Genomic DNA, 12906 nt, shown 5'->3' on the forward strand with positions numbered 1-12906 from the left:
GCTCTTTTACCACCGTCTCACAGCAAAGTGCACCATTAAACGTTCTTATTTCAATCTATAGATGGGGACACATCTGACAAAAGACAAATAAATTGCCACAGCTGATGAAGCTGATTTTTCTGTGGGCCTACAAGCAGCTTCTACTGCAGTGACACTAAGCGCACCTGTGAAATGAAGCACTGTTTGCAGCGATGTGCATGGTACCTGTGTCATTTCCGCTGTCAACAAGCTCATACTGCTCAATGATTTGAGGTGAGCAGCAGGAATAGTAAGACTACGTATCTCTGCGGAAGGTGCGAGGTGTACATGTGCGTTGGCGGGAAAAGTGTGTTTCTGTTTTATAAGGTAGAGTAACACCGCATCTAGCCTATTGCATTCATTCCTCCATGCGTGCAGCAGCAACCCTTGACTGCTGAATAAAAAAAAACTGTACTCTGAACTTCCGCCCTCGGAGCTCAGGTGCATGATGTCCACTATAGTGGAGATTCTATATCTTATGGAATAAACACTTTGAAAAAGGCACATTTTTTTGTGTGTTTTCTGGATGCATAAAAACAGAAAACAGCCAAAAATCGTACTTTTCACAGGTAATATTTTAGCATGCAACAAAGGGTTAAGAACTTTAAGGTCTGGAAACTGTGCAACCAGAACAGAAATCTAATTGCCGAAGTTTTCGGCGTCGCACTCGGTGGTGGCTAAGGGAAGCCGCGAAAGGCAGTCTGCGTCGACGTTCCGCCGGCCGGTTTTGTAGACAGCGCCGAAAGTATACTCTTGGAGGTGAAGGGTCCAGCGAGCAAAACGACCACAAGGATCCCGAATCTTTGTGAGCTACCAGAGAGGATGGTCGTCAGTGACAAAGGTGAATGGCCGTCCGTGTAAATATGAGAGGAACTGTTGGATGCCGAAGACCACTGCGAGGCACTTCTGCTCCGTTACCGTTTAGGCCCGCGCACGCTTGATGAGAGAACGGCTTGCATATGCGATAACATGTTCTTGCCTGTTGCAGCACTGAACCTGCATATCCCCAGTGTCAACACCACTTACGGCTGGGTCTAAGTGGCGTAGAATAAGATGCGACGTCAACAGAAACTTCAGCTGACGAAAAGAGAATTCACAATTGGCGACCGATTCGAAAGAAACGCCCTTGTGCAGCAGACTTGTCAGCGGGGCATTGGTGTCAGCGAAGCATTGTATAAAACGACGAAAATAAGAACATAACCCAAGGAAACTGCGGAGCTCTTTGAAAGTCTTTGGAAGCTTGAACGACTTGACCGCCGCTGTTTTCTGAGGATCAGGTCGTAGCCCATGCTTGTAGACGAGGTGTCCCAGCACCGATGCCTGGCGCCCGCCAAACCGACACTTCTGGGAATTGAGGACGAGGCCAGCGTAACGCAAATAGTCCAATACTCTAGCTAAGCTTTCGCTATGTTCATTGAAAGGACTTTAAAATATGACAACATCGTCCAGGTAACACATGCAAATGTCCGAATTCAAACAGCGCAACACCGTATCCAAAATCTTTTGAAGGTCGCAGGGCGCGTTGCAAAGTTCGAATTGTATAACATGAAATTCAAAAAGTGCGCCTAGCGTGACAAATTCAGTTTTTTTTCTTGTCATTAGGGTGCACATGGTTCTGTCAGTAACCTGATCTTAGATCGACACACGAGAGGTAAAAGGCGGCATAACGGCAGTCATTGGCGTCTTCTATACGAAGTAGTAGGTATACGTCCTTTTTAGTGATGGCGTTCAGACGGCGAGAATCGACGCAGAACCTCCACGTACAATACTTCTTGCGCACTAGGATTACATTGGTCGCCCAAGGGCTCGGAGACTCACGAATTACCCCCTTGTGAAACATTTCTTGGACTTGATCTTTTATCATATTGCGCTCGAATGCTGACACTCGTTAGGGCTTCTAGCGTATGGGGCGGATAAGAACCGGTGTCTATGGCGTGGCGAATGCGGGACGCAGGGATAGAAGATGGTCCAGTGGGCTGGGCGAAGACGCAACAGATGAATATTGGAGCTGAAGGTCCACCATAATCTGGTTCTGAGGGCTACTGAGGGCTACTGAGGCTGGTGTTGGGCATGCGAGTATTTGTGGATGTTGATGCGCAGCCTTAGGAATAGGGTCGGCTGGAGCGACCCCGACAGATGCCGACACGGAGGGTATATCGAGGCCACAGGAGGCAAGTTTCAAGCAAACGGGCAGAGCGGCTTGTTCGGGGGAGGAATTAATTGTCCACAATAAGGCATGGCTGCTCACTACATAGACGAAACAATGAGGTACAAGGGCATTCTTCACACACGCTGAATAAATAGGTTGTACTACATCCTCAAATGTGTCACTGCTGCGAGGCGATGAGGAAACTTACGCACACTGCAGTCTACGATAGCACGACTGTGCCTTGGGACACGATAAACGCAACTTCCGCATCACGCGAACTTTCCACGAGACCAGGCAAAAGGGCGTGCTTGAAATCAACCATCCCACTGCGACATTAAACTGTAGCGCCACACATTTTCAAAAAAACGTAACCCTAAAATTATGTCACGAGTGGAGCGGGCAATAACGTTAAATTCCGCTTGGAAAACTGATAACCGAGCTTCACTTCCACACTGCACACTCCCAAAGGCCGTAACGAATTATCACTCACTCCATATAACGTCCATTTAGCCGCACACTGAAACATTACTTTGCGCCCTAGCAACCATCGAAATCCTAAACTAATAACTGAAACAGCTGCCCCGGTATCGACAGGTGCCGATGTATAAACACCATGGACGGACACGTTAACTTTGTTCTTAAGCATTAAAACAGGGGGAGGTAGCTCAGCAGGCATAAAGCGACCTCACCTCCACCGGTCGCGCTGGCTAGTTTTCCAGATGATGTGATAAGAAGCGCCGGCGTGATGACGGTTATCGACTTGTCCGGGATAGCGGAGAAGGGTCATGCTTCGATCTGATGCAGGAAAAGGGTTTATCAAGTTAGCGTGCCAGTTGTCCGGTGCAGCGATTGGGTTGAAAGACTGCGCGTTGGAAAGAGGCTGATGCACGGGCCGTGCAGTACAGATCGTGGAGCCATAGCGAGGCAGTGCGGCGGCGATGGCAAAACCGCTAGATGTGGCCAGGAGAACCCCATCGGTAGCATAACAAAGGCGGCCGAACAGTTGGCGGCTTCGGGAGAGAGAGAGAGAGAAAACTTTATATAATGCAAAAAAAGAAAAATAATCTAGAGCTCCCGTGGTTGGGTCCTCAGTCCAGGACTCCCGCGGCCTTTGCTGCCCTTTGTGCCCGTCCAATCAGCCAAAGCTGGTCTTTCGACTCCGAACTGGACAGCGCAGCCTCCCACTGCTCCGGCGTGGCGATGTGAATTATCGGCACTGCATCTATTTTCTGGCAGACCCATGTGATGTGATAAATTGTCGGTTGCTGTCCACACCAGGGACACGTGTCCCTGTATACGGTCGGATGTATCTTGCTGTATAAAGACAGGCATGGATAAGAATTTGTTTTTAGCTGCCACCAAGACACTGACTGCTCCCTGTTTAACAACTTGTGGGGCAGAGGATACCGTCTTCTGGTCCCTCGGTAGTGCACTAAAATGTCTGCGCAGGTGCGAGTCACTGCCCCGGTCTCTTCGGCCTCTGACCTCCCTCGGTTTGTATAACCTCGAGCTATGAGATCGGCCTGGATGTTCCCGGGAATGTCGCCGTGCCCCGGAGCCCAAAGTACGAATTGTTTTGTGTCGCTTATCCCGCCGGCCTTCAAGATGACGGCCGCCTTTTTGCCAATCCTGCCGTTGGTGAATCCTCGGCAAGCGGCTAGCGAATCGGTAATTACTACCAGCGAACGCCCGGACCTATTGCCCTCTGCAACCGCTAGAGCAATAGCGGCCTCCTCGGCGTCAGACACGGCGCAGTTCCGTAGCGAGGCGCTCATTTTCTCACTTAACTCGTCACGTACAGTCTGACGAATAGTAGCGGCAAGGTCATTGGCAGAAGTGGAGTCAATGGCTGTCACCGTTGGTACAGTCGGTAAGCGGCCTTGGGAAAACATCAGTGGTATTGGCGCCTGTAGGTAAGGTATTACATCGTACGTCTTCCCCTTTAGGTGGCCGGCGGCAGCTCACTAGAGCGCACAAGGGGTTCGAGCAGCGATCTACAGGTGTGGTACGGTTGGGACTGTCGAGACAGCTGGGACATCGGGTAACCTCGTAGTCTGCTGGTTTGACAGACAAGGGTTGAGGCGAAACCATGGGATCCGCGCATGGCTGCAAGTTAGATCCTACCATCAGCTTAACTCGTCACGTACAGTCTGACGAATAGTAGCGGCAAGGTCGCTGGCAGATGTGAAGTCAATGGCTGCCACCGTGGTACAGTCGGTAAGCGGCCAAATTTCGAAGAAATTCGCCGCACCTTAAGGTTCTCAAACGTGCGGCAATGCTCAATCAGGTTCGAGATGGATGCCAGGCTTTCCTTGCTGATAAACATCTTTGGCAAAACCTTTCAGTAGATGGCCCACCTTGTACTCGTCGAACATGCGAGGAAAGGCAAATTTGAAGAACTTTAGGACGGTCTCGATATACTGAGTGCAGGTCTCTGCAGCAAGCTGTGCCCGTTGAGCCAGTGTCCTCTCGGCTCGCTTCTTTTTCGCTGCGGAGTCACCAAAGCACTTGGACAGCTCTTCTACAAAGCGTGCCCAGGATATTAAAGAGTCTTCGTGGTTCTCATACCAAGTAAGAGCCGTATCTTTGAGTGTGAACTCCACTTTGGCAAGCTGTGTGCTCTTGTCTCACTTATTATACCGGCTGACGCGATGGTAGTGCGTCAACTATTCGTCCGCGTCCTCTCCGGCGGTACCCGGAAATGAGCGGGGCTCGAGGTAATGCTACCAGAAGGAGCTCGATACTGACCTGGGCGCGGAGTCTGTCCTCCAAGGACATCTCTGGGATGGAAGGTAGTAAACCTGTAAGTCATCGGCTGTTGCGAGGTCCGAGCGAAATATCCATGGCTGATGAGGTCGATACCCAGCACTTCCACATATATTGTTACGCTCGAAGGCCTTCACGAAGGTCGGTGTGTCAGAGATTCGTTGTCAGCAACTAGTCTCTCTGGCTCTGCTCGCGCTCCCTACCAACAAACATCGTTCTCTATCACAGAACCTAGCGCCGTGTCTTATTTGCGGCCGCTTCAGTACATTTTTGAGCTTCCAAGAACTAAAGATTTTCACAGTCATCGGTAAGTGGCTGGCACAATTGCTTATGACAATCGTAGCTCCTGCAGGAATTCTGAGTGCCGTAGCGAACAAATCCTACCCCCCCCCTCCCCCCGCCACTACACAAACCTCCGGCAGCAATATTACAGCGTGATGTCCTATTGAAGGACATATAGCATATAGCCCTATTTGTCGGATCATTCGGTTTCGCTCATGTTAAGAATGTGAAGTCTGTCTATCATACAAGTTCAGGAAAGCAGAAAAGGTCTAGGTTTCTAGCACTGAAACGTGCAAAGAGAAATAATTTGACGCCTAATGTTTGGCATCTATAAAAATATTGTCTTCAGGAGACAAGAGCCATGTGCATTTGAAAAACGTTTTGTTATAAGATCTGCAAGTAGAATTTTCTTTAAGTTTCCACTTGGGTCCTTTTGACACTCTCCACGCAGCTGCAGTTAGTTACAGAACAGAAGCAATGATAAATTGATGCGGAAAATAAAAAGCCATTCAAAGGAATACACCAAGAGCTCTTACTGAGTGGTCTTTCCTACTAAAATTCGGGTGGCTGCATATATCTTCTACCGCAAGTGATGTTGCCGTGCTCTTGTTTAAAATTCGTATATGTGATCCAACATATACAATGAGATCGGTGGAATTTCGTTTCCTGCAAAAGAAAAATAAAGAGTGTGGACGTTGAGCATTTTACAGGCATTTGTCGCTGGTATATATTTTGAAAGTTCCCTAGGGCAATGATTTATAAAACAGAGAGTGCTTAGAAAAAATGGCACTGTTCACTAAACTGAGATGCAGTACTGCGGCGAAAATTGTTATTTTACCTTTAATCACTTCATATTTTGCCTCGCAATAAAAACGAGTTAAGAAGAGCGGTGAACCACAGAAACAATTGTTACGTATTGAACACACTGGCACGTTGTGATAGCTCTGACACGCTGGCAGTGGGTATGTTGGTGCAAGCATTCGCAGTCGATCGACGAGCTCTTAACAGCGTGTCGGAGTGATATGAATCCGAGTACGTTAGTCCCGGATGTAACCTAAGAGGGAGGAAGATACGTACCACGCGTAGTTCCATTGCGAGACTATAGGCCGCATTCTTTGTGTGCGCCCCATATACAGTGCGGAAAAACTGTGTCTCTGCCATGTGCTGGAGAGTCTAGATGTACGCCCACTGATTGAAATCAAGATTCTAGGTCACTGGCCACTGCGACTGTCGGCGGTGAAAGCCTCCCAGGCACTGCTTCGCTTCATAAAAACCTCGGGCCTGTTCTATAGGCTGTGTTTTTGCTGTGATGTGATGTGATAAGACTGTGATGTGATGTGACGTGATATGGCTGTGATCTCACTATACTGACTTCCCCCATCCCTCTCTTGCACATTACTTTTATATCCACTCACCCCCTTCCCCCAGTGCAGGGTAACAAGCCGGTTTCTTTTTCCGGGTAACATCTCTGCCTTTCCTCCTTGTCCTCCTCTCCCTCATCCCCGAAGCATGCCTTCAGCGCCTAATGCAAATGACCAAAATAGGAACCTTTTAAACTTTCCAAATTTTAGCAGAGGGACTCACATTGACTAGAATGAAGAGTTACATACAATCGCCCTGCGGTGGAAGGAAAAAAAATGGCGGGGGGTTTCTTTGTTACCTAACTGTTGTAGCTGCGTTTGGACATCAGGGACAAAGATGTAGAATTATAATGGGAGCGAAGCATACGGGCTGACTGCGTGGAACATACTACTCTCAGAATTTGACCACGCGGGATAACGGCAATTTTAAAAAAGCTGTAAAGTTTCAGCTGCGGTGCTTAAAGATTTGAAATGGATCTGAGCCACAAATTTGCGCTGTGGTATGTGTAATCAGCGAAGCCCCAGAGCTTTAAAGGTGTGCCTCAATGCTTCAAAAAGCCATGAGCGCGTGATCGCTGAAGTCCGGAAGTTCCCGCCTTTTCCCTTTCGCATTTCTTCCACCTTTGCGGAGAGTGTCTGTCGGCAGCCACCTAATATGAGGCCTACGACCTGGATTTACGGAAGTGCGCAAGTTCCGGATAGCACTACGAACTGAACTGCGGCGCGAGTTAGCACCGCAGTGATGCCGTAAATAATGCTTTCGGCTGGTTTTTACAAAGCCCCATAGGGAACGCCGCCCGTGGTCACAATTTGCTGATTCAGGTTACAGATGAAAGCTGTCGCATGCTATGGAATACAAGCTTAACAAGGAAGGCAGACGAAAAATGCAATGAAAGAAAGTTGGGTGGGCGGATGAGATTGGCAATATTGCGGTGGGTCATGTGAATATACCTGCCTTAAGACCTTGTTAATTAGAGGAATAACATCATCTTCAGCCGGACTGTACCCACAGTAGGCGAAGGCCTCTCCCATATTTGTCCCATCAATCCGGTACTGTGCCAGCTGCATTCACTTGACCCTTGAAAACTTGAACTCATCAACCAAACTAACTGTCTGTTTCCCCACGCTAGGCTTTTGTCCTTACGATCCAGTTACTTAGCTTTAGCGACCATCGGTTATTCTCTTTACACTAAATGTCTTGCCCATGCCCATTTCTTCGTCTTGATTTCCACTAGAATGTCAGTAACTTGATTTTCATATCTGTCTAACTCTGCTCGCTTCCTATTTCTTAACGTTACACCGATTATTTTCCGCTCCATATCCCTCCGCGTTGTCCTCAACTTAAGTTGAACCTTTTCGTTAGCCTCCTCATATGGGGCTTCAAAGTTGGAAGGATATAGTACAGGCCTTTTTCCCTCTACGGTGTAGTCAGGCTGGTGATGGCGATGATGATGATGATGATGCTATGCAACATCAGAAAACGCCAGGATAAAATGCAGTCAGCGCCTACGGTAATACCGCCTCCCTTTGCTCCTGTGAACTTGCAAAATTTCGATCTTTACCGCCGCGTTCTATCGTTTCCTACAAAAAAACGAAAAACGTAAAAAGAATGGAAAAAAGAAATAAAATGGGAAGAAAGGGGAAAGAGAGAAAGTAGGGCCACCGAAGTGGTCGTACATTCGTGGGGCATTCGAATCCTAGCGCCATCGGGCAGCCCCAGGTTTTCCAATTAGTTTAATATTTATGCTAGCCAAGTGCCCTATTATAGGATTAAGTATTTGTAATACAGATGATGGTAAACGCAGCCCTCCTGCCATCGATGGAAAATTAGTCTCCGCGGCACCAACATTGCCTTTACTAGCATAGGAAATTGTGGCTGCTTTTTCATTTTTGCTCCAGGTCAGGTCAAAGACTCATTTGCCGAGCAGTTGAGACCGATTAAGCCGGGTATTAGGCCTAGAGGAAGCTTACACCTATTTGCCACAAGTACGTACTCGGCGGCCCTACTGTGCACAGTATTCCCATCGGTTTGACTAAGCTATGCTGTGGGGTTTTCTTCAGACGCAAATGAGCAACAGGGCCGTCCGGCTGTTATCATATAATGAATTTTAATTCCTTTTTGCTTACCTGGCAAGACCTCCTTGATATTTGCGAAAGAGCAAGAGCGCACCGAAAACGGTAAGAGAACATAAACCAGCACAGATTAGGCGCAGGTACGAACTACGTACCGATGTACCAAACGTACGAACTAGCTTGTGGAGTGTCTTACTTGAATTTAGCGCAAGCCACAGACAATCTTAAACGCGGTAGACTTCTCGCTTTGATGACAAATTTTATAATTAGCACGCTGAAACACATTATTAGGGGGTGTTAAAAGTTAAAATATCATGCAAAATGGCTATTGCTTCTTGCTTTTGCAAAGCTTACGTAGTAGGTGGGTCGCCTTAAAATGATGGCCCAAATGGATTACGGTGCTTCTCAATATTTAATTTACTGACCCATTTTTCCACCCAGGGCCCGAAACACCTGCGCCTCACTTTGCCACAAACAAGCGCCTCGAGACAAAACGTAAATAATGTATTTAAGACATTTATGATCAGTGCACGCTGCGAGGGTACTGCGGCGTTGCCTGTGGTATTCTGTTCTCCGCAGTGAAGGAAGTCGCCAGGTGTGCCGCATCTGGCCAACATAGCGAAGAAGATGCTCTCTTGCTAAATCGCCCCCACGACCCAAATTTTGCTTCGGTTTGCGCAAACCTCCAGCAGTGAGTGTAGCTTGTTACTATCTGGTACCCCACCAGGCTGTTCCTACAAACATTCTAGGTTTGGACTGACTAGACATGCCTGCAGTTGTTTCGCCACGGCCTTGTGGTGGCCGTTGTCTTCTAGAGCAGGCCATTGTGCATCGATCATTTAGAACAAGGAAGCTAAATTTTGCACTGTCCAATCAGAAAGGAGTTCTTATGTTCGCTCTTCTTGAATACATTAACGCATTTCTTGCACATCTGCGTACAGGGAGGGTTTATTTGAGTCTGTATATTGGTGCTCTCCCTGTGGAATGCTCTTATTAGACAGAAAATTGAGTAACTCATTACATTAAGAGCGTGAAACACGATTTTGTTATTGTTGCACCTTTATTTGGCCTGTGGTGGTGAATACCGAACTCTTTATACATTGATTGCCACAGGAATTGTAGCGTTGTCTGAAATTTGACTGAATCCCGAAGCTCGTCCTTGGCTGAGGTTTGTGGGTAACGGTGCCATAGGAGGCGGCTACAGACTGATCATACAGGATATGGTCGAGTAATTAACGCGATAGCAATAAAGATCTTGGTACTCGAAAAATCCTTCGTCGACTTTGGTGTAAGTGAAGGCGCTGTCGGCGAAAATTTTTGGGCATGGCGCTGGTAGGTGGTAGCTAGTCATGATTCGTCGATGGCTTTCATGACTGTATGAGACCATAGGCGTAAGGTGCCAGAACTTCACATAACTCTTGCTGGACGGATGACGAAAGCGATTTGTTTATAATCCGGGTTATGTTCGCTAACGTATTTACATCATTTACAGTAACACGCATTTTGTTCTTCATCACAGTAGGCGGAGGAATTGGAGAAGAGGACCATTTCGCGACCTCACCTCCATCGGCCGCTCCTGCTAGTTCACCGATGGTGAAGTAGGCCAGCGTCGACGTGGGGACGGGGACCGTACTCGGCGCGGGGGTGGTGGTGTGAAGCTGTGGTTAGAATCGGGAGAGTCACTGCGAAAGACGCCTGGGCGAGGCTGTAGTGGACGAGGTTGGGGCCACTCAATGTTGTTTTCACGGAAACCTGCCGAAAGGCGGGTGCAAGGACGTGAGGCCCGGCCGAGCCGGCGCTGACCAAGGCGCGTGATCTGCCCGCGGTGGTCGCAGCTTTAACAAACGGACGACTCACGAAAAGCGTAGGCGCTGGATCCGAAGGAATTCAACTGTGGATGAGAGACCATGGGAGCTGCAGGACGCACGTTCGAATGTGGAGAAAAGCGGCTGGTCAGAGGTAAAAAGGCGCGCTCATCGCCGTAGGAGTAGAGCGAAGTTCTCGTTGACACGCTCACTAGGCAGGATGTTCAGCCTGCTATGACTGAACTGCGCATTCCGAGTACACAATTCGCGCGATGGCGCCTTGCAGGTGCTTGGCCAGCTCTTCAATTACAACTCTGCGGACCAGAGAGGCGAGATCGTCGTGGACAGTGTAGTCAACGCTGGCAACTGTTAGGACGTTGTAGAGGCATTCAAATTTGGGTACAATGCGCCGCATTTTTAAAGCTTCAAATGTATGGTAGTACTGCATAACGTTCGAAGTACTGGCTAGGATTCTTTTGTCATAAAGAAATTATAACCATCACAACTCTGTGGACCAGAGAGGCGAGATCGTCGTGGACAGTGTTAGCAACGCTGGCAACTGTTAGAACGTTGGAGAGGCATCCAAATGTGAGTACACTTCGCCGTATTTTTAAACCTTCAAATGTACAGTAGTACAGGATAACGTTCGAAGTACTGGCTAGGGTTTCTTTTGTGATAAGGAAATTATAACCATCTTCGGCCAATCCTTTTAAGAGAAAATCTTTTAACGTTTCAGGTAATGCTGGTCGCTCGTGTCCGCGATTAAATAAGAATCAGGTAATATAGATGGGTTAGTTTTAACAGCCTCTCAGTGTCGGTTCTATATAGGGCGGCAAGCTTTTGTTACAATTGAAGTGACTCGCAATCGACTTTCATTAGTGTCAGTTGTACCGCATTTCTGTACTTATTTCGTATGCTGTTTTCCTTCCACTCACACCATGCCCAACCAGAACTCTTTCTTGTCAATCCCCCTAGTTTTGTTTTTACGCCTCTCCTTATCTCTGCGTTTCCCTCTATCGTGATTTGTTTTTGGCTGTGCTTGCTATAGCACATGTCATTTTCGGCTCGGCATTTATGCACGAGATTATCCGGGAGCTTCATAATTTGGTCTGAAATTTAGCTCATGCAGCAAGAGAGGTCGTATCTTCCAGAGCAAGGCTGAATCAAACTATTTTGCGTTCTCGTATGTGATAAATGCCACTTCGGCAATGACTCACATAAGTGCACGGGACAGACAGCAAATGGCGACTTTGAAAAGTACTGAAATATTCCCGTGTATTGTTTTTCCTAGTGGGGACGTGCATCTTACTCTGCGAAACGCGACCAAATGACCCAAACGCGTTTTACTCAACGGAATTCGGACGGCAACTCGAGCTGAAGCTTAACCGTGAAATGAAAACCTTTGCAGAGCGAAATATTAAATAGGTACGCACTTTCTACAATGCACGAATGGATGACAGCCTATCCAGAAAGACGAAAAAGGAGCACTTTTCCGCAGGTATAGTGTACAGCCATGAATAGGTAACATGCAACACATTGACAGTTTACTTTTTTTTCCGGAGAAGGTTCGGTAAGGAATGCAGGAAGGCATTGTGCTCGCAAACAGGCAAGACGTTTTGTGCATACTTGTGCATTTAGGTAAGTTTACCGTGAGCGATTGTCATTTTGCAGTGCAGTGATTTGCAGCCAAAAAATGACATTGATGTTTGAGACACATAAATAAAATAAATACCAGACGCAGTGCGACGCCGTGAGAACGTGTCGACGGGTGATGAGCGCTCCGCCGCAGAAGTGTCTGCCCCCTCTCCTGTGTATTGCCACTTGCCAGGGCCAACTTCCGGGCAAGGCTCTCCTACCGCCCACTATTCTCTCTTCCCCGATCACATGCGGTTTGACGATCGGTTGTCCACAATTCTCTGGAGAGGAAAGCATGTAGTGAATAGCTAGGTTAACGGGCTGCAGTGCAGATCATAGTAGTGAAACACTGATCATCATATGCAATATATATGTTCCAGTATTTAGGATAGTTAGACAACCGATCAGGTAAGTAGGCGGCTTGGCAGGATACCACACCGCCTCTAAATTATGGTTCTATGGAGGAGTTTGTACCAACCGTAATAAATGTGTAGAACGCGGCGTCCCTAAGTATAACGAATGTGTTCTTACTAAGAAAGCACTCTCTTTAGCCATCGTTAGCCCACATATTTTCCGAATTGGGTAATCAAGTTATGAAGATTAGGAAGAAAAGAGGTCCTCTCTAATCCAAGTAAAAAATTACAAACACTAGCGCTCACCGGGAAGCTGAGACAGGGCAGGCATACAAAGGACGAGCAGCAGAAGGCTCTTCATGGCGAGACTGCTTGGCTGTAGTCGATCGACATGTGCCGTTTGTGTAATCTGGTGTCAAGGTCCGTCCTCCCAGTTTTCCATACAGAGTGACCCTTATCTCCTT

At 47.7% G+C, this 12906-nt stretch overlaps 1 protein-coding gene across 1 annotated transcript in view; it reads right to left on the reverse strand.

The window, feature by feature from the left end:
• Positions 1-12906, reverse strand: part of LOC146194620 (chymotrypsinogen B-like) — a 28558-nt gene extending 15652 nt beyond the window's left edge. The window contains exons 1-3 of the mRNA XM_084597471.1: positions 12749-12906; positions 12187-12370; positions 5752-5881 (exon numbers count right to left, since the gene is read on the reverse strand). Of these exons, the coding sequence (XP_084453597.1) occupies positions 5752-5881; positions 12187-12370; positions 12749-12803 (369 nt within the window). The 5' untranslated portion in view covers positions 12804-12906. The remainder of the gene's footprint in view (positions 1-5751; positions 5882-12186; positions 12371-12748) is intronic.

Source organism: Amblyomma maculatum, chromosome 3, assembly GCF_055883805.1.
Source record: "Amblyomma maculatum isolate TAMU_Amacu chromosome 3, ASM5588380v1, whole genome shotgun sequence".
NCBI lineage: Eukaryota > Metazoa > Arthropoda > Arachnida > Ixodida > Ixodidae > Amblyomma > Amblyomma maculatum.